This window comes from Cyrtonyx montezumae, unplaced genomic scaffold (assembly GCF_038088225.1).
Source record: "Cyrtonyx montezumae isolate F1298 unplaced genomic scaffold, pur_monq_1.0 scaffold_5, whole genome shotgun sequence".
In the NCBI taxonomy this organism is placed as follows: Eukaryota; Metazoa; Chordata; class Aves; order Galliformes; family Odontophoridae; genus Cyrtonyx; species Cyrtonyx montezumae.
In genome coordinates, this window is record NW_027072056.1 from 15,324,960 (window position 1) to 15,348,600 (window position 23,641).

The 23,641-nt window shown below is 45.7% G+C and overlaps 1 protein-coding gene across 2 annotated transcripts; it reads right to left on the reverse strand.

Moving 5' to 3' along the window:
* Positions 1 to 497: 497 nt before the first annotated feature.
* Positions 498 to 19,375, reverse strand: SENP5 (SUMO specific peptidase 5). 2 transcript variants are annotated; one of them, XM_065747913.1, is made up of 10 exons: positions 19,270 to 19,375; positions 12,729 to 14,305; positions 9,248 to 9,353; positions 8,956 to 9,103; positions 8,267 to 8,314; positions 6,367 to 6,444; positions 3,825 to 3,962; positions 2,168 to 2,251; positions 735 to 785; positions 498 to 648 (listed from the first exon to the last, which is right to left on the reverse strand). In XM_065747913.1, the coding sequence occupies exons 2-10, from the start codon at positions 13,684 to 13,686 to the stop codon at positions 538 to 540; spliced, it is 1,722 nt and encodes a 573-aa protein (XP_065603985.1). In that variant the 5' UTR covers positions 13,687 to 14,305; positions 19,270 to 19,375; the 3' UTR covers positions 498 to 537. The 2 variants fall into 2 exon arrangements, with proteins under 2 accessions (XP_065603985.1, XP_065603986.1); XM_065747914.1 differs by lacking the exon at positions 6,367 to 6,444.
* Between the last annotated feature and the right edge of the window lie 4,266 nt (positions 19,376 to 23,641).

Sequence of the window (23,641 nt, forward strand, 5' to 3'; positions counted from 1 at the left end):
CTGAAGATGAGTTTAGCCACCGCAAAAAGTGGCAATTCTGTACTATTCAGCCACACCAGGGACAACGATAACAAACAGATTTTAGCTGTTCTTTTTATGGCATTGAGTTGTGTGGGTTTTTTGTTTTTTTTTTTTGATACATTCAAAGCATTATTGCATCAGAAAACATATCATGCATCTTTTTGTTTCCAGACAAATTCACCTGTATTTGTCACTTCTAGCTACATCTCAAAGGTGCACCAAATCTACAGTTTTATGGTTTTAGTTGCATGCTTTGCCTATATGCATGCTGAGATAATAAATATTAAATACAGGAAAGAACAGAAGAGAACCAAACTGACGTTAGGAATATTTTACGGCAACTCTGTTATGTTCTGCCAGTTAAAGAGCTCGTCAGAAAATTGAGGTAACAACAGTGGCCACACCACTCAGGTGAGAATTGCTCAAAATTCACGGGAAGTTTTCAGAAATTCAAGTAAACAAACACCAGCTGCAACTTGTCAGAAATGCCAGAGAAATTAGGTTGGCTGCATTTTATTAGTCTATTAGCTGGCGTTCACACAGCTCCTTGTAAATCCTTTTTCTCACTCGGGGCATATCTTCCTGGGAGAACTGAAAAGGCTGGTCTAAGGCGAGGCACTTGCAGTACTGAAGAAAAGGAAAAGGCTCAATTGAAACAGGACATTTACAACATGGACAATATAAGCCACTGATGGTTTGTAAAAAGCTCTTACCTGGAGCACAAAAACCCCACAGTCACTGTCATTTTTCTGTTGTGGAATGCACTAGAAAGAAAATAAACGAGAAGAAACACATTAGATCTCTACCTGTTCTTCCATTCTTTAAGACCTGCCTCAAGTCCAAAAGCAGATTCTGCACCACCAGTAGCTATCTCATTCCCAGAGACAGCTGCTCTGCAGCAACAGTAACTGCAGTTGTAATTACTTATTCCAATCCCAACTTTTGCAAGGTGACACTCGACACCTAGCTAGAATAGCATGTTACATTTGGAAAAATATATACTATTGGCATGAAAACAAATTACAAATCTTTCTTACAAGTTTATTTTCTTGTAGTGACCTACACAGAATGGCTCCTCAATTAGTTTAAATAAATGTCTGTTCAGCACTATCAGCTCTACACAGGACCAAACTGTACCAGCAAAGTCACTCAGGTCTAGAGGAAGATTACTCTCAGCACCCACACAACAAGCAGCAGCTTTTCTCCCCCAGCCACACCAAAGATTCTGAAGGAACACAAAAGGTGGCATGAAATCAGGCAACAGCACTGAGCAAAGCAGGCTGAAATAGTGACTTTCAACCTCTGTTACTTTTCCAAACATGAACTTTGATACTCAGAGCTAAAAAGTCCCACTTGCTAGTGCTGCTACGTCTCTGGCACTCGAAGGGGAGAAATTATTTTCTCAACTCCCAAATCTCCTATCTAACAGAATATAGGAAGACGAACTCTGACTGCACAGGGTATGTATAAGCATGGAAGGGAACCATTCTACCACTGCAGCATCACCTAAAAATAATTCCGCACAAGCAGGGAGTTGCTGGGAGGGTCTAGTGTGCAATGACCTGGTTTTTTGTCTTTTTTTTTTTTAATCTTTGAAGCCATTTTGGGATGGCTACGCAAATCTCCTATCATTTACACTACAGACAAGTTACTGCCTTTTATTGCTGCCAGACTTTGTTTACTTGTGATCAAACGTAATGTGCTACAAACAGCCCCAGAGACCCAAGCTGCCTATCCACTGCAAATGTAAAATACGGGCAGCAGCAGCTCTCTGTTTCCTCCCAGCGTAGTTCTGAAGATTCCTTGTGGGAGAAGTTAGAAAGCTGAGTCTCCAGCTCACTCTGTTCAGACCTCGTGCCGACTTGGGCATCAGATCCAGCTTGTGCTGCTTGGATATTTAATTGAAAAGAGATCAGATTCAGCTGATCGTGTAACCAAGTTACATGAAGAAAGTATTAAAGAGCTGGAGGATGGTGAGTGAATGACAGAGCTTTAAATCCCATGCGTAACTACCTGTAGCTCCTACTGCTCTCCTCGTAGTCAGCATGAAACAGTTCACTGCTTATAAAAAATATATAGGTTCAGAAGCAATCTCCTAAAATCTGCCAGAAAGTCATCCTGCAGGGCTCAGGAGGCTGCCATTTACCTTTGTCACAGCAGTCTGCCAACCCTGAAGGAACTCGGGGCGATTCTTCTCTTTTGCTTCAGTCAGCAAATACTTTCGAATGTTCTTTATAAAGGAAAGGTGAGAAAACGTTATTCACCAGCAAAGGAACAAGAGAGATACACTGACATCTTTGTTGACATTTTTTTTTGTCAATGAGGATAAGTTTCAGGTAAGAATTAAGTATTAGGAACTGAGCTCAGACCTAGAGGAGAAGTTACCAATGCCTTCTACACCACCCAGGCTCATTTTGGCCCATCAAGGGAGGCTCTAACACACTCAGCCCCACTGCACACTGTGGCACTTGAACACAGCACCAGAGTGCTCGCAGCCGTACAGATGCACCCCACAGGTTCAGCACGTGGGCTCTCACTCAGCTGACACTGTGGCATTCAGGATGATAGCCTTTTCCTGCCTGAATTCCAATGAAAAACACTTTGAGTACTGCAGCTAATCAACAAAGCTCCAGGGATCGTTTTAGTGACATACAGGAAAAAAATAGTCCAACACAAGAGAAGGAAACAAGATAAATGAGCCTCTGGTCTTGGGTTAAGTAAATCCCGTTTCTCTGTAAACAAGCTGGTGGTTTATAGCACAATTTAGACACACTTCAGCACACGAACATTCAACTTACTGGCTGGACCATGGGAGATTATTGAGTATTGGCCTCCTAACCCCAAGAAAGGGTAAAAATAGAAGTGCCTCACATTCATAAGACAATTAAGAGGGATGGGAAGCTGCAGGAGAGACTGTTGGGGCTGCAGAGGGACCCCAAGTTTATGCAGCAGGTTCAGGAGCTGCAGAGCATAAGGTCTCTCACTCCCAGAACAAACACTGGTTTCACCTTCAGCAAATGCCAGAACGAAGCCACTATCTTCACTCAGAAGTACTGGCTGGGAACCCTCCTGGGTACAATAATTACTACTCTGCTGTAAGCCAACAGCTACACACAGTTTAAAGTAGAGGACTGCTACATCAAACAAGCAATTAAATTGACAAAATTAGCTTTTGTAAGAGGTCACTGCAATTTGCTAGTCCCAGCAAAAACTTCCTGACTGTTCTTCACAAGAAGGACTGATATTTTCCCTCCAGTGTTCAGGTAACAATTTCAGAAGGTAGCTGGTTTACAATCAGAGGTGCTTACTCCATACCTGTGCAGAGGAAAAAGGCCATGTGCTGCTAATAGCACAGTAACAAATAAATCCCATTGGGCAGAACTACAGCACCTTCAGCCCTATTCTCTCACCTTGGCAACTTCCCCTTAAAGCACTGCAATTTGTCAGTTCCTAAAGCTGCGTCTTGTCGCAGATGAAAGGACTGCTCTTACTCTCACTCAGACTATCTCCTTACTTACGGCCGTGGCTCTGAGGCCCAGCTCTTTGTGAGTGACAAGGCAGAGCAAGAAGAGGTGTGTCGAGGCATACCCAGGATATTTAGGGAACGTGCAATCTGACCTCAGCTTCCTGGTGTGGGTTCACTGCAGGACCCTCCAGGCCCCCCTCACCACAGCAAGCCTGTTCTCACACCACACGTGGCAGGACAACAGCAGGCACGCTGCTTTTAAAGTTTAAGGATGAACAGGAAGAGGGGGGTTATTTAAGGAAACGTTTCAAACTTTGCAAGCAGCCATCACTCTTACCTCTACACAAAACTTAAAATGAATGCCCTGGGAATCATAAAACGAAATGATTCGGTTGGGGATGTTCACAGTAATGAGGGACCAGTGGACTTCCAGGTGAATAGGGATCAACAAGAGAGTCTTTTTGAACAAGTCCACCTGGCAAGAAGAACAGTAATCATTAGAGGATTAGAGGAACAATACAGAGAAAAGTGTAAGGCTAATCATAACCCAACCTCCCCTCCAACAACCCCTTATTGAAGTGGTCTTTTCCACCCCCAAGTCTTCCAACACATTCCCCACAAGTCTCTCACACACAGCCTACAAGCAGGCACATCCACAGCACTGATAGCAGCTACGGAGCATCACAGAGCACCACAGCTGGTCACCACTGCCTCTGTGGCAAAAGCCTGCTCACCCCGTGCTTCAGCACCCACACCACGGGGGTCTTCTGAGCAATGATGGGAATACAACTGAGGCTCAATGCGAGTTAATTATGACAGATGCATGCTTCCTTCCTTGAGCTTTCTGCTGCAGCAGACGCACTGTGGTCACAGGCAGGCAGACAATGGAGAAGCCTCCAAGTACAGAGCAAGTTGATAGGATGCAACAGCCTGATGCCTGTATGGCAGATGAACCTTACGCTTCTGGAAGTGAGTCAAGCCAGGCCTTTAGTGATCTTTGCTCCTCTCCAAAGGGTTGTCTAGTTGCTGGGGTTTTGGTGGTACAGTCCAGAAAATATCAAGAAATAGAACACTGACCTAAATGAACTCGTCCTGTGGGAAGATTTCTATGCTGACTTTTTTATTAAAAAAAGGCACTGTGCAATTTGAACAGCCCATAATTGCTGCACTGCTGGTAGAAGTCAGCTCGTTTGTCGGAACGAGAAGTGTGTTTTTTGAATAACAGCGGGAAGTCGAAGGCACAGAAAGGTCTGAGCACTCACAGCAGTTATCAGCCAAGCCTCACTCACAACAGCATTTTGACTGTCGCTAGCATCTCTGATCCCTCCTCCCTCCTGCAGAAAGTGCTCCCCGAGCAGATTACAGCATGCTCGGCACACAGCGATCCATCATTCTCACAAGGAAGCAAGGAGATGTCAGCCAGCAGCAAGGCCAGCCCGCAAAGGAGAACTGGAATGAGATAAATGAACTGCCCCTCCTGCAATGTACAGCAGCAGCAGTAGAGACTGCTAACCCAAGGGCCCTCACGTGGCCCTCGCTTACTGTGGGATTGCTGCAGGTGTGCAGATCTGGAGCAGAAGAATGACAACAGGCAGCCACAAGCTGGAAAAGTCTGTAATTAAGAGCTGATGTACAGCAAAGACAGTGGGGATCTGGATTCATAGCAGTGAGACAGCACAGAGCCACGGGGCTGACAAGAGTGGGACTGAGCTGAGCAGCAGCCCAGTGGGGACCAGGAGGGACAGTGAGGAACAGGAACTACAGAGCCACTGCAGCTACAGGCAGGAGCACATCCTGTGGGCTTCAGCTGCCTGTATCCTGGAAGAGCACATTTCTAGCACTGAGCACAACACTCCAGTATGTTTAAAAAGGAGAAATGAGCTGCCCTTAATCGCCTGTTGCGGAGTGAAGTAGTCCACGTGAATCCTTCAAACAGAAGCTCTTCAGCTCTCATCCTTACTTTAGAGATTCTTCAGACATCAAAGTGAAAACCTGTCCCCTCCTCAGCTGCAACAGGAATACGGGTTCCAGTTTCAGAACCCGCCTTCCCTGCCTGAGTTTTTGCAAAACTCAGACTGCCAGAGAAAACTTCTTTTTAAATCCAGTAATATCAAGCACCAATATTCTGGGTCTCTTGAAAGAGATTTTAATAAATTATATGAACAGATTTTATATTGGGATAATGAGCTCATCTCTAGCATTTCACAGATGTGCGCTATTTAAGAGCTCCTGCAGAACGACCATACATCCAAGCGTGGCCCTTGATTAGTCCTGCCTCATCTACCACATTAGAAAGGACAAATGTTCACTCAAAATGGAGCACCGTTCTTTGTACTTGCTACCCCAGGAAATATCACAGCCCACGATGCGGTGCAGGTTCTGGAAAGCAAGGTGAATTCTGTCCTCGTCATGACAGTGACAATAAGCTGCAACAGCATGGCTTATTAACTGCTGGACTCTTAATTTCTGCTTGCTAGCACCAGCACATGTTCCTTAGGAGCAGCAGTTCGATTTCATCAAACAATCCCGGTTTGAGATAAAAGAAAGAAGCAGCATTAAGTCTGCTCTCCCACAGATTAGTGTACCTGGCACTGCCGTGAGCAGTAAGAGACATTTCTTGCAGCTAAATTAAGAGCTTGCATGCACATACCCGGAGATAACCTCCCGCCCCTGAGGAAGCCACTCACAGCACAGTTTCGCAACGTAAGCGAGGTAACCTGAACAGCATCATGCTACTGCTCTCACTAACCACAGCTCGTGTGGTACAGCTCCTTTGCAAACCTGGTCCCTGCAGATAACCCGGTGCACCCAGTTTCAAGTCAGTGACTTGACTCAGCCCCAAAGAACCACAGCACTGACAATACAGAGTTAAAAGGTACCTTTTTAGTCCACCGCTTTACCCCATTGTATCCTTTGGTTACAAGCTGTCTATGAAAAAAGCTGTTAAAGAAATGAACCTAAAAGAGAGAGAGAGAAGTGAGCACAGAAATCCTCATGCACAGTCATTCCCCTTCCTCCAGGATAATTTTTACAGAACAACTCGTAATGAGGCATTATTTAATGCAGGTTTTTGTAACAGAGCCCCAGCAGGGACAGAGACTTTGCCAAGCCTAAACCATCACTGCTCTTCAGCAAACAACAAAAAGCAAGCCCCATTTCCACATAATATACGATGCGAGTCATTGCTATGTCCATATTTATTCTTTGATATCTCCAGGCATGTCATGTTTAGACTTTTGGTGGGGATGGGCCTGAGAGAAAAACACCAGGATAAAGTTTTTGCTGTTCTTTAAAGGGATTAAGGAAAAGATCATTGGATTAGCAAAGCGGGGGTGGGGCACGAGGGAGTAACTTTGGCTTCTAGCTGCTGGAAGCTCAGAGACTCAGAAAACGAATCAAAATAAATCTCATCAAAACAGTTACAACGTGCAATCCAACAACAGAGTCATTTGTATTCAACTACTAGACCAGCTCCGGACTTCAGACAAAAACAATATTCTGCTATTTAAAAGCATTTCTAAGTTATACCACATCTGTTTTCTGAGTAACTGAAAACCTGCATTCATGGGGAAAAAAATGCAGACTTATGTTAAAAACAATTATTTAGCTCCAGGTTAACACTATTATCCCTGTGCCTAGCTTCTTGCAATTATAGGAACAGAATAATACCAGTGCAAACCTGCAACATCTGTTTTTAATAATTCTGCTAGTGTAGAGGTGGTAGATGGCTCGAGTTGTTACTTAAAGTTAGAAAATTCAGCATCTGAAAACACAGGCTAACAGCCATTAGCTATGCCAGCAGACTTCAAAACCACATTCTGAGGTACCAGCACAAAATCTCCCATGAGGATTTCAATTATGCACTATGAAGAAAAAGCAGACACAAGCAAACAGATACAATCTCCAATACCACAACCCTAGCACATGCTCAGGAAGTACAGAGAATACTAATGAAGAATCACCATCACCACCAATCAAAGCAACAACGCTCTTTCTTCTGAGAGTGAAGAATTTAAGAGTTAGGTTCTGCACAGCTCATCTAAAAATGGCTTCATTTGTTTTTTCCTTTGTGGTCTCACCTGAAATTGTTCAGCTCTACCAGTAAACAGATGGCTTTTTATAATTGCCACTGCAGTAAGTCTCGTCACAGGTTGTTTTCTTGATTTTGATTTTTATTTTTTAGTTTTGTAAGTGCCATACTGCAAGTGGCAAATACTCTGCTGAGGATGCACAAAGCAGAGTGCTGCAGTCAGTGCTGCGTCCATTCCTACTCAGCAGGCACACAGCTGAAGCTCTGTGAGCAGCTGCAGGGTGAGTGAGCACAAGCAGCACGTGAGCACGGTTCAGATGCTGCCATTCATGGTATGCCATCTCAGCAGGAATCCTGCAGAAGCTTCAGCTAAAATACTGGACTGGTGAGCAAGGGCATGGAGAAAGCACTTTAGATGCAGACAGGATGGGGACAGAAACCTCAGAGAGAGAAGGGATTGTGGGATGGGAGAAAATAGGGCACCCAGCTTCCACAGGTAGGTCAGTAAATCAGGCTAGCACAGAAACCACCTGCAGAGCTAATGCAACAGATCCTTGAAACAAATAACAGCACTGAGAACTGTATTTTAGTGCAGGAAAGGAGGGAAATTTGAGCAACAGACAGCAACAAATTGTAATCAAACTACACTGAATATCACAGTGCAAAACCTTAAAGCTGAAATACCCAGTGCTTCACCCTCCGTCTCAAGCTGTCATTATGTACACCCACACAAAAACAGTGACTCCCACCTTTTCAGGGACTGCATCCATGATGAGTTCACCATACATGTTAATTATCTGTAAGAGTCAGCAAATATTTTAATAAGTACAGAATCATTTTGTAAAGCCTAAATCCACAAGCTCCCCCTAAAAGCAAGACCTTTCACACTTAAAGCAGTAACAAGGAGCTGAGCAATTACAGAAACATTTTGCTGTAGTCTGAAGGACAAGCACTCTGGAACTAATAGTGGTGTGCCCTGAGAGAGGCTGTGTAACTGGCTGCTTGAAGTCTGCTCCAATCTGAAATGCAGTTTAATTCAATTTAAGTGTACCAGTGCATGCCCTTGGCTCTGCAGCCTTCCTCGTTTTTGGCTGGGGGCCACAGCCTGCTGCTTCACTCCACTGCTCTTGTATTCTGCTTTTCTGGCAAGGAGCTCGTGAGGAGATGCTGTAACATACACAGGTAGCTGCTATTTGCTCAAAATAGTGAAACAGCACTTCTTCAAAAGGAAGCAGTTCAGCTGGGACTCCTCCTCTCTTCCACTCCTGTAACCACTACTATTGCATCTGCCTTTGCAAAGGCACTCACCACATTCCTGTACTTCTCAGCTATGGGCAGTTTATCTATAATGCAGCAGAAGGTGAGCAGCAGACAGATACCCTAACATAAAGACAGCTAAAAAGGGGAAGGAACCACACACACACAAAGTGTCTCTGACCTGGTCATTCAGCCAGTTCTGGCCTTCCAGTGTAGCTAAATCATCCATATCTAGCATGTGCTTATTATAGAAGACCCGGAAATTGCAAGTGGAGGTTTTTGGATGTTTTTCCCGATACTTCATGATTTCCCTGGTGATAAAAGGTTTTCTAAAACAAGATCGAAGAAGCAGAAAAAAGTCAGTCAACATCAAGGTCATATCAAAAGAAATTCTAATCCTTTAGGTGTTAGACATGGAGCACACAGCAGCAATGTGTCCTTTATGAAGCGCAGAATGTGATACTGCTACACACCTATGGGAGAAATCTTCGTTAAAGACTTCTTTTAATCTTCCCATGACATCTTTTTCACAGAGTGGAACTAAACTGCCATACTTCTTCATAACTTCATCTAGGAATCCTTTAAACATACCAGAAAAATGTAAGTGCAAACATATAAGAAACCCTCTGAGTTCACGAGCCCAACAAAGCAGTCATTTCTTCCAAGCATGAGCAGCAGTCATTCCGCACCCAACAGACACACAGCACCACTCGTGGCATTTATATATTAAAAAAAAACAAAAAAAGGAGCCTAATTAATCTTGAATTCACAACATTAAATAAAAGCAGGGACAAGGGGAGGAAGACAAAAATAAGTAGGCAGAAATCTGATCGTTCAGCTTTACAGGAAAAGATCAGACCCCATTCTCATCATATACATGCATCTCTATATCAAACTAATTATATCAGTACCATGAGGAAAACCCAGCCCACTGCCTGTTCCCATTAGCATCTGAAGTTATTTTACCACAACATGAAAGGCTATCGTTTACATGCAACAGTTTTCACTGAAAAGCCAATATCTTCTCCTTATGGTATGAAGAACGTGCCCAGGTCAGCAGTGTCTGCAGTCTGTTCAGCTCCTCCACTGCCAGCACTGCCACTGGAAAGAATGCCAGCCTGTCAGCGAGGGTAACTCACATACCCTGTATCCCAGGGATGGCATTTAAGGCCACACACAGCCACGTCAGCTTGCCCTTGTCTGGGAAAGCACAACCACAACAGCAGAAGCAAAAGATATTAACTGGAAATTAATGGAGAGGTGACTAGTGGAAGAACTAAAAATAACCAAAAAAATGCCCCAAGAACTAGGAGATAATTTTTTCTCCCCCCTCAGCCCCAAGACTACAATAGTGGAGACACAAATCCCACCCAAGCATTCAAAACTAATTTGAGAATGAAAGAAAATAGAAAGCACAATTTCAACACTTAGTAGCCAATATGAGGAAAAAAAAGAAAGACCAAATTTTCCAGCCTTCCGCAAACGGATTTTCAACTGCAGCAGAAAATATGTGTTCTATACACAGAAGGAAAGCTGGATCTGGGAGTAAACACATGGCACTAACCCAAACTGCAGTACTTGTCACAGGACTGGGCACGAAGGGAGAGGGCATCACTGGACTGCAATATACACCTGGTTCCCTCTCACTGAGGCATCTAACAGCTAATGACATTTTCTGGGCACTTTCAAAGATCAGGATGGGAAGAAGCAAAGTGAGAAACATCTGACAGAATAAAGTAGCTGGAGAAGACCACTAAGAAAAGAACAAGAAGGAAGAAGGAAAAGAGGGAGAACAAGAACAAATCCAGACACAAGAGGAGTAGTGAGGATGCAGCAATAAATACACCTGGTTGTGTGACAGAAGGAAGGGAGGGTTGCAGAGGGAGAGCAGATAGCAAGGAAGCATCCTTCATGAGGAGAGGCCCTTCCTTGCAGCTCTGCCACATGCTTACCTACAACTTCTATCCCTTGTATCTTAGGCAGTGACAGGAGGGATGATTCCCACTGACTACCACACATGTATGCAGAAGATGCTTGGGATGTGCAAGTACCTCATTCTCTTAATACAGAACATTTCTTAAAGCTTTTTGTTCACATCCACAAAAAGGACCGTTTTCCTAGTTACAACACACAGTTACAGAGCTCTAGGAAAACCCTAATTCTGACCTCCTTTCAGCTGGTGCAGCTGAGTAACCTGAAGAGGATGTTCAGATCTGATATAAGATAACACAACCATAACAGACAGGAGTTAGAGTCCTGCTCACGTCAGAAAGCACTGAATATCATTGTCTCATAGCATCCACAACCAGCTGTTAGAGACATTCAAAACTCAAGAGCATCCTAACAAATCTCCTTCGTGCATCTATCCTAGAACTCTTGCCAGGTCAGCAGTACCTTTCAGGGGTGCAGGTAATTGTTAACAATGCTCTTAAAGAGGCAAGAACTCATGTACAGAGTTATACCAAAATCAGTATGTTCTTTGCAGGTTTTCAGCTGAGAGGACCCACAAGTGGGAATGTATATGTAAGGCAGACATGGCACCAGCCCTCAGAGAAGAGCCCTCAATCATGTGGAAAACGCAAAGCGTTCCCATCTACTTTCATTGAGAAGCTAGGTTAGAATGCTCTTCAAACTGTCAAATCTGGAAAACTTGAGTCCATTTACTGGCTTTTCTTTTTCTGGACCTTTTGAAGCCCCCCATGAACAGGAGAGGCACATGATGGCTTATCAACTCCAAAACTTTAACTTTTGCCCCAAGCTTGGTTCTTGGCTGTTAGAGAAGGACTCCATCCCTTTATTCTGCTAGACAAACTTCAAAACTCTGTTGCATTAGTGCTCTGCTCATCATGGTACCGCAGTTCCTCTCCGTCTCTCACTCAGAGCTTGGCTGCTGCTGGATCACATCAAACCAGTCGTAGGAAACACATCCCATGTTACCTTGCAGATATGAAAAGCTAAATCATCCACTGAGGTTCACCTTGTCCTACACATTTTGCTTTACTGATTCAATTGTGATTTTCCAGAAGGCAAGGGGAAATCTAAGTGAGACTAAAAAGCAAGACAGAAAAAAGAGAGCCCATCAAACTATCTCTCTAACACTAGCTGACACCAGCTTCAGCTTTATGGGAATTTACAAGGCCGGTTTCTCCAAAGGAAGACTTCAGTTACCAGAACTGAACATTACATTAGTGGCACCAGGTAGCATAACACATTGGCTTAGTACTCTTACTATGGGTGTAGTATGCTGGTATATACAAATCAGACACCCATTACTATTTTTAGAATGTTCCACATTAGATGCTATCAGATACTGCACACTCAGCACTGACTAAAAAAATCCCTAAACCTGCACTCCTCAAAGATTAGTTTTGCTTCTTTAATGTAACACTGTAAGAAGATTCATTAAACCTCCTTCCTGAATGAGCATAGAGAAAACCTCCCTGCTATTAAAAGATGCAATAATGAAATGACATGATTTAGTTTCAGTACATGACAGAGCATAAGATGAGTGAATAAGGCTGCAAAGGAGTATTAGAATACCGAGTGTTTTCAAAAACCAAGTTCAGAGTAATAATTTACAACCATTAAAAAGTTGGAAATCTTAACCCCATATCACTGCCTTAAACCATGTGGTAAAAGACTTTTAAAACGTCTACCAACATATTTACACAAAGATTCCAATCAAATTACATTGCATTCTCTAAAATCAGAAGAAGCAGAGGCACTATTCAACCACCCCTCAAAACAGCTTCCCAGTTAAGCATTAGTTTGGCCTTCATTCACACAGTTTTCCTCTCTAAAGCCTCATTTTGTTAAGTGCCACGCTCAGTGCCTCTTACAACTCAATAAGAATCCATTTGAACAAAGGAATTAAAGCAGCATTAAACTCCACGAGGCATCCAGCAGTTTTCAGGAACTCTTGGAAGCAAGCCCTAAGATGTGTAAAAGATATACCACAAAGCCACGCCGCCAGCTGCTCATCAGCCACCCGGGAAGCTTTCTGACCATTCCTTTTGCCTCTCTTCCGAGTTCCTGATTTCAGTCCTGTGCTTTCTGGTGAAGGCTCCTCAAGAGGACTCTTACTGTACGGGTGATCGAGTAGCTTTGCGCTAAAAATGTCCAGGTTCAAGGAGCCCTCCACTTCCATTTGGTTAGAGCTGTCCTCATTTTGTGCCAGCTCCATGGATAAAGGTCCATTTGCAAAACTGTCGTTGACATCAGAGTCCTGCAAGGAGGATTGTAACAGTATCATTCCATCTACACCCATAACCTCGTACTGTTCTGCACCATCTTGACCCGACACAGCAGTATCTTTTGCTATCACACAGATCAAAACATCAGAGCTGCAGCCCTGTGCCGGAGCCTCGCCGATCTCCACCTCATGTCCTGTCTCTGCCTGCAGAGAAGCTCCAGCTCTCAGTTCTGGAGGGATGGTGTCAGCGCTGCCCTCCTGCTCCTCAGCTCCCAGCTCCTCGGAACGCAGCTCAGCACACGGCACCGCGCCCTGCTCGTGGTCACTCACAGATGCATGCACTTCATTCTCCTCACCTGAAGATGTGGGTGTGTTATTGTTCATATCTGATAAGCTGTACTGATTCCAAAGACAGTTACTTTTAGATTTCCAGCAGGAAAACCAATTACACAATCCACCTTCAAAATCCCGCCGGAGCGTCTCCCGATGGTCCCTCGTAACCCTCTGCACCCACCTCGGTTTGACTTTTCTCAATTTGCAGGTTTTGCCTCTTGCTCGAAGTTCTGGGGATTTTATAATTCTATACCAAAACTTAACCATAGAAAGTTTCTTATGCATCATAAATAAAGATCTCTTTTTTACATTATTATGGCTAAATTTGGACCTCTTTACAGTTGTCAAGGGGCCACAAGTTCCATTCAACTCCTTTTGCAACAGCATTTCCTTTTATAGTTGTTTAAAACTACCAGGACTGTGTTGCCCGCACCATTATCACTCTGCTCCCCACTGGACACAAAACCACCTTTCTTCACAGGTAACGCAGCACCACGCTGTGTACCACATGAGACATAATGAACGTTGCCAGAGATGCTATTAAGAGGAGCACCACTTTCTAATTCTTTGTCCAAGGGACCTTTGCTCTGAAAGGATTCATTGTTGAGTTTTCTTACTGCTTCTCCAGATGGGCTTTCAGCTTTGAGACTGGGACAGGAACTTTTTGCCCTCAGTACCTTCGGAAGGAAAGCTCTATGGTTCAGCAGTAGGTTTTCGATAAGTTTCTGCATTTAGCTGCACATGGGAGCCCACCTGCTTTGGAGCTCAAGTGCCCTCCTTCTGCACTGCAGACTTCTGAGCAGTTTGTTGTGATTTAAGGTCACAATTAGCTGAGCACTGTCTTTCCCTCTTAGCAAGGAAGAAGTGCTTTTGGAAGCAGTATTTCCCGAGCTCCCCAAATCCAGCGGTCCATCTTCTAGACAGGGCCAGCAACTGACTTCTTTTCAAAAGCAAACTTCTGGTATGTTTTTTCATACTTCTGCTTCATCATGATCTTGCAAACCAGCTGAAAGAATAAGGGAAATAATTTCAGAGTTATCAAGATTGTGATGTAATAGCAAAACACCCAGGCACGCACTCCCCAGGCAATGTATGTAAAATTCCACCTGTCCTCCAAACACAATCTCACATTCTCCAGGACAAACGCTCTCACACCAAAAGGAAAAAAAAAATAAGGGGAAAAAAAAAGCAATGGATACAATGGGTTGGTATGTAAACAGGCCCTTCTCATTTACCTCCCCTGGAGGCACAGCTGCAAACAGGCAATCCCCACACAGCCCTCTATATAATTTCTGACTCTCTGGCCTTGGGTTAAATCTTGTTCAATACACATATCGTGGAGCAAGCGCGGTTAACTAACTTGCCTCTAAAGGCTTCTTCAGAAAAGGACTTTGAAGCCCAAGTTAGTCACCAAGTGAGTGCACGTACCTGATTCCATCACAGCTGCGCAAAGTGAACACTCATTCCCGGGCAATAAATGTGAGCAGTGCTCTGAAGGCGCTTCACACGCTCACACAAATCTTTCCCTTAAGGGACCAGCAACGTACTGCCACAGAAGAAATTCTGACACTGTGACTCTATAAAGCATGACATAGCTTACTTACTCCGTGAAGTGGTTCCCCTGTATTTACATTAACAGCTCACTCCATGAAACAAAGCCATCAGCTGCTATAATCAGTGTTTATCTTTGCATTAACAAAGCAAAGACAAAGCAGAACGCCAGTTAATCATATTAAACTACCCTTCCCCTCTAAACCTACACCTCAATGCGAGCACTAAGGATATATCTCAGACTACACAGGAGTGTAAAGCCTGTGTGGCAATACCCATCCATCCTGACCACATGGCTCACAGTTAATGGACTCATTAGCTCAGAGGCAGAAGTACCCAGAGTACAAGGGGAAGGCATCAGCCAGGCTCCACATCGGATGGTTCATGCAAATTGTTGTGGCTGAGCCCAGTACAACACGCTGTATTTCTGAATGCTTTGTATTTGTCTCAAGTTCAAAAATGGACTCTGACCCCCCCTCTCCTAACTGGTTGATTCTGACTTACAGACTACCATCACAACGTTTTTCAGGGCTACATCCAAATCTTGAATGACAAGCATGCATCATCTAGCTGAAAATAAAGCGTTAGCAACTGGACCTTAAAGGCAAATAAAAATGCTAGGTACCTGCAAAACCAGGTATTTAAAGTCAGGCTTGAGATTAGCAGAGTCAAAAATATAGAAGAGCTTCCCATGTGCAAACAAGAGGAGGCCATTTTTGACTTTGTCTTTTGGACTGTTCCCTGTGCTAGGGAACAGAAATGCTTAGAGGATAAAGAACATCACTGAGCACTCACGTAATGTATTCCCACCACACAAAAACAGCAAACTTGAAATGGAACTGGGCTACCTCCACCAACAGAACAGAAACACAACAGCACAAAACCATACAGCATAAACGCTCAGCACGGCCTGGATCTTTTGTAACCCTCTGCTGATCACCACACAGCTTAGTTATCGTAAGAAACCTGGACACAGCATCTCTTCAAGCCAATCTGCTCATACTTGCTCCTCTAACATTTACAGAATACTTGGCATTAGCTCCTGCTTATGCTTGCTTTTACACTACAAACTCTACTTGTCCGTCTGTTGTTGTATGCTACCTCCAAAACATTCCTCGAGCAGCTCCAGGGAGCAGCAGCCAAACCACACTGCTGCTAGGACAGTGTCTTCCTCCAGCCACACTTCCATCCAGTAGAACAAACAACCCAGCAAACCGCTGTGTTCTCAGCAGAGCCACGTGCACACGGGGCTGCCGCTGGGCTGCTGGCCTGCAGCACTGCAGGAAGAGCACAGCACATCAGCTGTCAGTGCCACCACTTCTCAGTAACACATGCATTCACCCAATAACTGCATTTTCAGAATGCTCCTGACCAGCCTGGAGTCCTTGCTGCTCCACTCTCTCATAGCAGAGCTCGATATGATGCACCCCCTGCACAGACACTGCCTCGGACGTGGTGCAGGTGGAGCAGCCACCACTGCTCTGAACAGCTGGGGGTTGCACAGGAGCTGCTCTGTTGTACCCATGGCAGACAGAACCAAAGTCACAGTGGGAAAAATGCTGAGCTAGATGCTAGCAAAGGTAAGTCCTGACAACAAAAAGAACCTGAGGCAAACTTGGATTGAGAGGCAAGAGAGATGCCACAGTTTCAGCACAATCAATTGCAAAAGCAATCGATGTAGCTCGGTTGTACATCAGTGTCACGAAATCCAGCTGCCTAAGCTGCAGCAAAAGGAGATGTTGGGAAAGATGCTCTACCCATTTGTTCTTCTACTTTACATTATAAATTAGATCGTTAATTTATTCATTAAATCGTTAATTAGATCGTTAATTTAGACATTACCACTCGGATGACTAAAAATAATTGACGTTTGTCCATGGTGCACACCAATTTTTCCACACTGAAGGTTTTTCTGTGCAAAAAGTTTCTGCTTAAAAAGAAGAGCAAAGGTCTCAGAAAGGCACTCAATCCAAGCAAACCTTTTTTGCCCTCCCCTCTCCCTTTTCAAACAGTATCAATTCTGAGTCTGGATCCCTTCTGAGTAAAGGCCTCCAAGAAAGCAGCTAATCCCAGGCCTAGGAGCTGAAACAGTTCCCTTTTCTAATAGCTGCATTACTTAAAGTGACAAAAGATAATCTATATGCAAATATTTCATTAAAAGATGCTGCTTGAAGAACTTACTTTCCCTCAGTGCTACTGGAGTATTACTGGTTTCACTTGGCAACATAAACCAGCAAGGCAAGGCACCGCTTAAACGTGTGCTGCTAAGAAGGGGACTGAAATGAGCAATGCAGAAATAAAGCAAGCCAAAGTTTAAGAACCTGAAGAAAAACTCACTTCTCAGCCTAATACACCGATACAGGTGGAAAACTGGAAGTTGGACACTTCTGGCACTAGGAAGTCACTGGGTTTGTACAAGCCATATATGCTGTACATGATGCTGCCATGAGTTATGCTGGCAAGATCTTCAGAAAAGCCCCAGATGCACACCGTCCACAGATCACATGTGAAGATTTACCATCGCTAGCCCCCACACTTCCAGCTATGCTTGACATGCCACCTGCCAGTGACATAACATTAAAAGGCACAATCTCTTTTGCACTGGACAAAGACAGCTCTAACAGTTCAGCTTTGTGCCAACGGTGGACTCTCGTTACCAATTTACTTAGGACTAAAATATTCTCTGGGAGCTGCTCACCACTTCAGTTTCCAGAACAGAGAATTATCCCAAGAGCTCTTGTAACTCACCAACAAGCATGTCAACATGACATAAAACCAGCCTACAACTGAGCACCTGCACAAACAGGAACGCAAGGCCCCTGATCCTTCAGGCACTAATAAGCACAGTGCAGGTACACACTACACTTTCACAAGAGTAATTAAAGGCGCTCTGTTTGCAATTTCTGTAGGCTTTAAGGTAAGATGCAACTACACGGTTGCAGCTTCAAGTGAAATCAGACACTGGGAAAGATATAACGTATTCACCTCCTTCACCAGTTTTAAACCTGCTATGGTTCTACTTCATCTTTGGCAGTCCCATTTATTTTTGCCAGTTTTAGAGAGCTAAAACACATAAACAGGAAAGGCAAAGCTGCTGACAGCTGCCAAAAGTTTCTGACACCCAAAGCATCTGAGCACGGGCACCTTCCATCCCCTTCCCTGAGCCTGTGGGACCCCACAGCAGCACAGATACCTCCAAGCCCACCATGGCTGTGCTGTGTCCAGCCAGGCAGCCAGCACCTTCAGATAAACACAGCTGCTCGCTAACTCCTAGCATTGTTCCCAGGCTGCTCGGCTTTTGGTATCGCAAAATGTAGCCAACACTTGTTTTGAAAAGCACTGTAAGGTAACCAAAGCAAACAGCCTCGGGTGTGCTGCCTTCCATGGGCACCACAACACCTACTCCCGTGGGAGGCAGCAGCTCTTGCAAGCAGCCGTTCCCAGCATGCCTCAGGCAGGGCACAGAGCTGGGACAGGCCCTGTCCACCCCCACCAGAGTCCAAAATAAGAAAGGGAAAGAGGAAGCCAGGCTGTGTTGCTCCCAAAACCACTGTGTAGCCAGAACTAACTTAGTAAGGTCAGGAGATCTGAAACAGCTCAGTTACCGTACACAGAAGTAACGTAAACCCAAGCACTGGGAACTACCTCCTCTTTCCTCTTTCTTTTCTGACACACAGCACACTTCTGCACTCAGCTTTGTCCTATTGGTGAAACTAGCTGCGGGGAAACACATTCTGACAACACATTAACACCAGGCCGTGCAGAAACTGCCAAAGTCCACGCTGACCTGGGTTATCACAGCACACACAAGGAGCTCCAGGCTCTGGGCTGGGCCTCTTCCCTTCTCCGAGCCGTGGCTTTCAGGAACCAGCCCCACGTGTCACCCAGTCGGCCGCACGTCTGCTCCATTCGTTCCTGGCACTTTTCTAATGATTTGCCTATGGCAACATCCTCCTTCAGGCAAAACTAGATTAGCGCATCAGATTAAACAGCATGGAAGAGAAACACTATCGAAAGTCAGAGCGATGGAAATGAAAAGAAACCTCGAGATAAAAAAGCCCGAGCTGCTGTTGTACAACGAGGCACGGGGATGCACGCGCCTCTCAATTTCCAGCTTCCAGGCCGACTTCAAGGAAGCGGCCGTCGCGCCGTGCCCGTCCTTGCTGCCCAAGCAGCGCAGGGAAGCGGCTCAAGGCCCGCCGGCACAGACACGCCTGTCCCCGCCGGTCAGTGACGCGCCGCGGGTCGGTGCAGTGCCGCAGCCGCAGGGAGGGCCCGGGCGGCCCTCGGGCGCGGCGGGAGGGCCGAGAGCCGCGGGGCGGAACGAACAAGCGCGCGGCGATCGACAAACCCCTCCGCGGCGCCGCGGAACGCCGAGGACGGCGCCCGGACCGGGCGGACGGCCGCTCCCCGCCTCACCTCGGCCGCGTCCCGGCCTCCTCCGCCGCCTCCGCCGCACGCCGGGCCCGGTCGCGCTGCGCCGGCGCCGCCGCGTCAGTCCTGCGACGGGGAGGGGGGCACGAGCGGAACCGGCAGCGCGCCTGCGCCGGGCCCAGCGGGGCCGCGAGAGGGATCGGGGCCGCGGCCCCGGGGGCGGACTGACCCCGCATCCTGCGCGCCCTCTGCTGAGGACGGGGAAGGGCCGCGGCTGCGGGAGCGGGAGCGGGAGCGGGAGCGGGAGCGGGAGCGGGAGGTGCTCGCAGCGCGGTGCTGCCGGGATGGGGGGAGTTCCTGCGAGTAAAAAAAGGGGCGGTGAAGCGGAGGAGGTTGGGAACCGGCCGGCGGTGCGGCGGTTCTGCCGTAGAGGGGACTGTGTTGTGGGTATTACGGTGTCCAGGCTGCGGGCTGTGTAATGTCATACCGAAGGAATTGCAAAAGAAAACAGTGCGGTGACGTGCCACACGAAACAGTGCCCTGTGCCAGACGGAGCTGCTGGCTTTTATTGGTTTGTTTGAGAAACGTCCAGGCCAGAGCTCTCATTAAACGTATTATACCTTCCTAAGCAGCCCGCACACTAAATCCGGCCAAGAGGGGCTGAGCGCAACAGGATGAGTCCATGGAGCACACAGAATAGTGTGACTGCAGGGAGGGTTCCTCCCCGTCCCATTGCAGCGCTCTGCTCTCAGCACAGCCTGGCCCAGGCGGTCATTGGTACCATGTGCTGGGGCACTTGGGATGCATAAATGGGAGCCTGAGTTCATTAAATCCTCTTAAAAAAAAAAATCACGATTTGACTTTTGAAATTTGTTTTTTTTTATGAGCCTTCTGGCTTTGCCTGTGAGGATCGGCCTTATCGCACGTTTATGCTTCCTCTGTCCATGAGGGCTGCTAGCAGGGCCTTAACTGGAAGCTGTGGTTCTCGGATGAATAAGATGCCCATAAACACAGAAGCTTTATGGAACGCACGGAAGACATGAGACATGTAAAGTTTAATAAATAAGTAAAAGCCAGACTCGGCAATGCGGGCAGAAAGGACTGAATACCAACTGCGTGGCTGTAACATTTTTGTGGCCAAACTTGCAGCCTCAGTGTTTTAATGATGGGAGACTTTACTGCATTTAACAGAAGCCTGGATTTGATTCTTGCAGAATAAAAGGGCTTTTGAACACTCTGTAAATGCAGCTTCCTGACTTCATTGATCATCAACACAAACACCAGAACTAAATCGCCTCCGTGAGCTAAAGCAGCAGCCCCCCTAATCTGGGCAGTGGTGAGCTCAATGGGAAGCAGTTGCTGGAAGAGGACATGCAGCTTGAGCTGAAGCAGTTGGCTGCTCCGAGTCTCGTGCAGCCAAGCATGAGTACAGCCAAGGTAAATCTTCCTATGACCGTGTTTTATTTGGAGGCTGCAAACAGTTGGGCTGAATTCACCAAAGAATGCAAACAGCCACATCAGGAAACTCAGCAAAAGATTATTAAACCGGTGGGGTTTAAGAAGGAAAAATGTTTTTTTTCTTTGTTGTCACTGTCTACTTTTCTGTGTCTGAATAGGAGTAGAATTAAGCACCACTCCAAAGCACTCGCACATTCCATAGCTTTGAGTTGTGATGGAAAGCCCATACTGGCAGCAATATCCATACATCTCAGCACATACTTGCCACTGAAGACATTGGAAGGGTTGTTTCAAATGGCAGTGAAGCAAAAAGGCTTTCAAAAAAGATACACTCAGAGCAAGAGAACTCCAAGCTGAATGCAGCTGCGGACAGTGGAGTGTTGGGTACTCTTTGGGCCACGCTCCAGCAAATCTGAAGTTTCTCCAGATTTCATGAGGTTAATCCTAGAGCAGGGCAATGTGAGGGGCGTGAAGGAAGCAATAGTACAACAGAAATACCCCCGAGTGCTCTGTGAGGAAGCATTCTCTCAGCACAATCCGGTCCCTGCGCCTCCAGCTCTGCCCAGCTGAGGCAGAGAACCTGGAGCAGTGGGAGCAGCTCTGCCCTGTGCTGCCCTCCATGCCAAGGACGAGTGCACAGCAGCTCCTGATAAAAATAGATCACTCCAGCATATCTCAGAGGTGAATCTCCTAAATTTTAAAAGCTGTCTTCTATCTTCAGTTAGCAAAAGCAGTGTTTACACCTTCAACAGACTTGATAACAGTTTAAGGTTTGTATCACTATAGTCATGTATTGCCCTGGCTTACTGAATTACACAGCAGTTCTGAAACAGCAAGAGGGCTTCGGCTGTGATCCCATGTAGCTGTTTGATAGCTGTAAACTTCACTGAAGAGGCTGTGAAATTTCCAGCTGCTCAGCTCACTGCATCCTGGTTAGCTCAAGCAAGGGCTGGTCATGTAACAAATACATGCAGTACTGCGTTGGATCTCCAGTGACCTGGTTTAAAAGCGAAGAAGACAAAACAAACACTTTTCCAAGCAGACTCCTCATAGCTGGCTTGGATCTCAGGGTGTGCTCTGTGTCCTGCACAATTCATTCTAGGGAACTTCAGGCAGAGGTGTGGGCCTGGGTGGGGATCTCTGATATTTCCATCACTGCAGGGTGAGTTTTCCAGTTCTTTCTCTATGACAACAACCCAATTATACAAATACAGTCCACTTTTAATGTACAAAACCACTCCCACTTGCACATTTACTCAACTAAATTGTAAATACTCATACTTCCATTGTTATAACGCTGACAAGGATTTCACCAACTGTCCTTCCTTCTGAAATCCTTTTCCGGTCTGCAGAGCAGAGAAGGTTTCTGTTCCCGGTCCACTTGGCATGCAAATCAGAATAGTCTGGGCCTCTTCTGCCAATGGCTGAAGTGAAGATGCCCAGCACTGTGCTGAGGGATGACAAGCTACAGCCTGGAAGCTCAGCTGTGCTGCTGCTGACTGCCCTCAAACAGGTGGCAGCAGCCAAGTTCCAAACATTTCTTGCTGCTCACAGAGCGAACAAGTTCCCACACCTGGTGCTTCTCAGATCTCGCTCTGCAGGACACAGACAGGGCTGCTTCCCTGCCCTGCAGGTATGTTTTGAAAGCAAGTGGACTGAAGCCAACAGGCCCCACACAGAACTGTAAAAGGGACTGCAATGAAAGGAAGGTGCCCTTAACAGTGTTTAGCTTCAGATATGAATACTCCATAATTATGTCTTGCTGTATGTCTGCACTGCATAGACAGAGCTCACTGTGACCACGTACAAACTATATTTAAACTTGCTATTCCAGGTACCATGGGCAGTGTTGTCATGGTACCAAGGAGAGCCAACTTGTGAAACAGAAAATAGGCAGTGTCTGTACACTGCTCTGCAGCTCACCAGGGCTGCTGCTCAGCCAGCTAATTAAAAGCTGGTTCCAGGTACACTTCCACATGTTTAGTTAGGAACCAGCTGGGGAAGTTTCTTGCCTCCCAGTCGCTCTTTCTCATTCCTGTTTCTCTGTTCCCCTCCGCCTTCCCTGAGGGTATGCCAGTACTACTGACTGTGAAGCTCACTGGCAAATGAATGCTTGAATTGATCTACATGAGGAAAAAAAACAAAAGGAAGAAAGGAGAAAAAAAAAAGCAGCAGACCCAACAGTTTTCTTTTGGAGCTGCACAGGGACCACAGGTGCAGGGGAAGTACAAACGGTCAAGGCTGGAGGGGCAAGGCAGGAATCCAACCACCCCTCAAAACGCAGAAACTACATCAGTGCAAATTATTTTACAGAAAGATTAAATGTGGTCTCTCCCAGCCAACTGTCAATATTCTTCATTAAAACATGTTGGTTGTGTTCTCTCTAACAGTGACACAGCATCCTACTAGTACATTCTGTCTTTTGCTTGGCAGCCAAACGTGGGACTTCCTTTTGATACCGTGTTGCCTTTCACTTGCATCAAATTGTGAGGGGTTGTTTCATTGGAAAGAAAAGAGTGAAATGGAATAAGGAATAAACAAGAAGCAAGACAAAGCTGTCACTGCATTTCTTAAGAGCTGAAAGAGAGGCAAAAACCTCCCGCAGCAGAGACTTGATAATCACCTTCCCAAATGATACTGTTATTATAATTGCCAAACTCTTTGTAAAGCAGCATCTAGTTACAGTCATTGCAGCACTGGAATTGTCCATGAAGAAGAACATGCAGCATAGGAAAGAAACAAGGACGTTACCATCAGTGAAAATCTTCATTATCCAGAGAGGCTGGAGAAGCTGAGATCATCTTCAAAGAGAAAGGAAAGTGCTGTAGGGGCATTTCTACATATTTTCAGGTCAGCAGAAGGGAATTGTGTTTATACATTTTTCTTAGCCTGAAGGAATTTTAAACAACTAGGAGAGAATAAGATGAAATGAAGAGTTCAAATGGAAATCTGCAAAGAT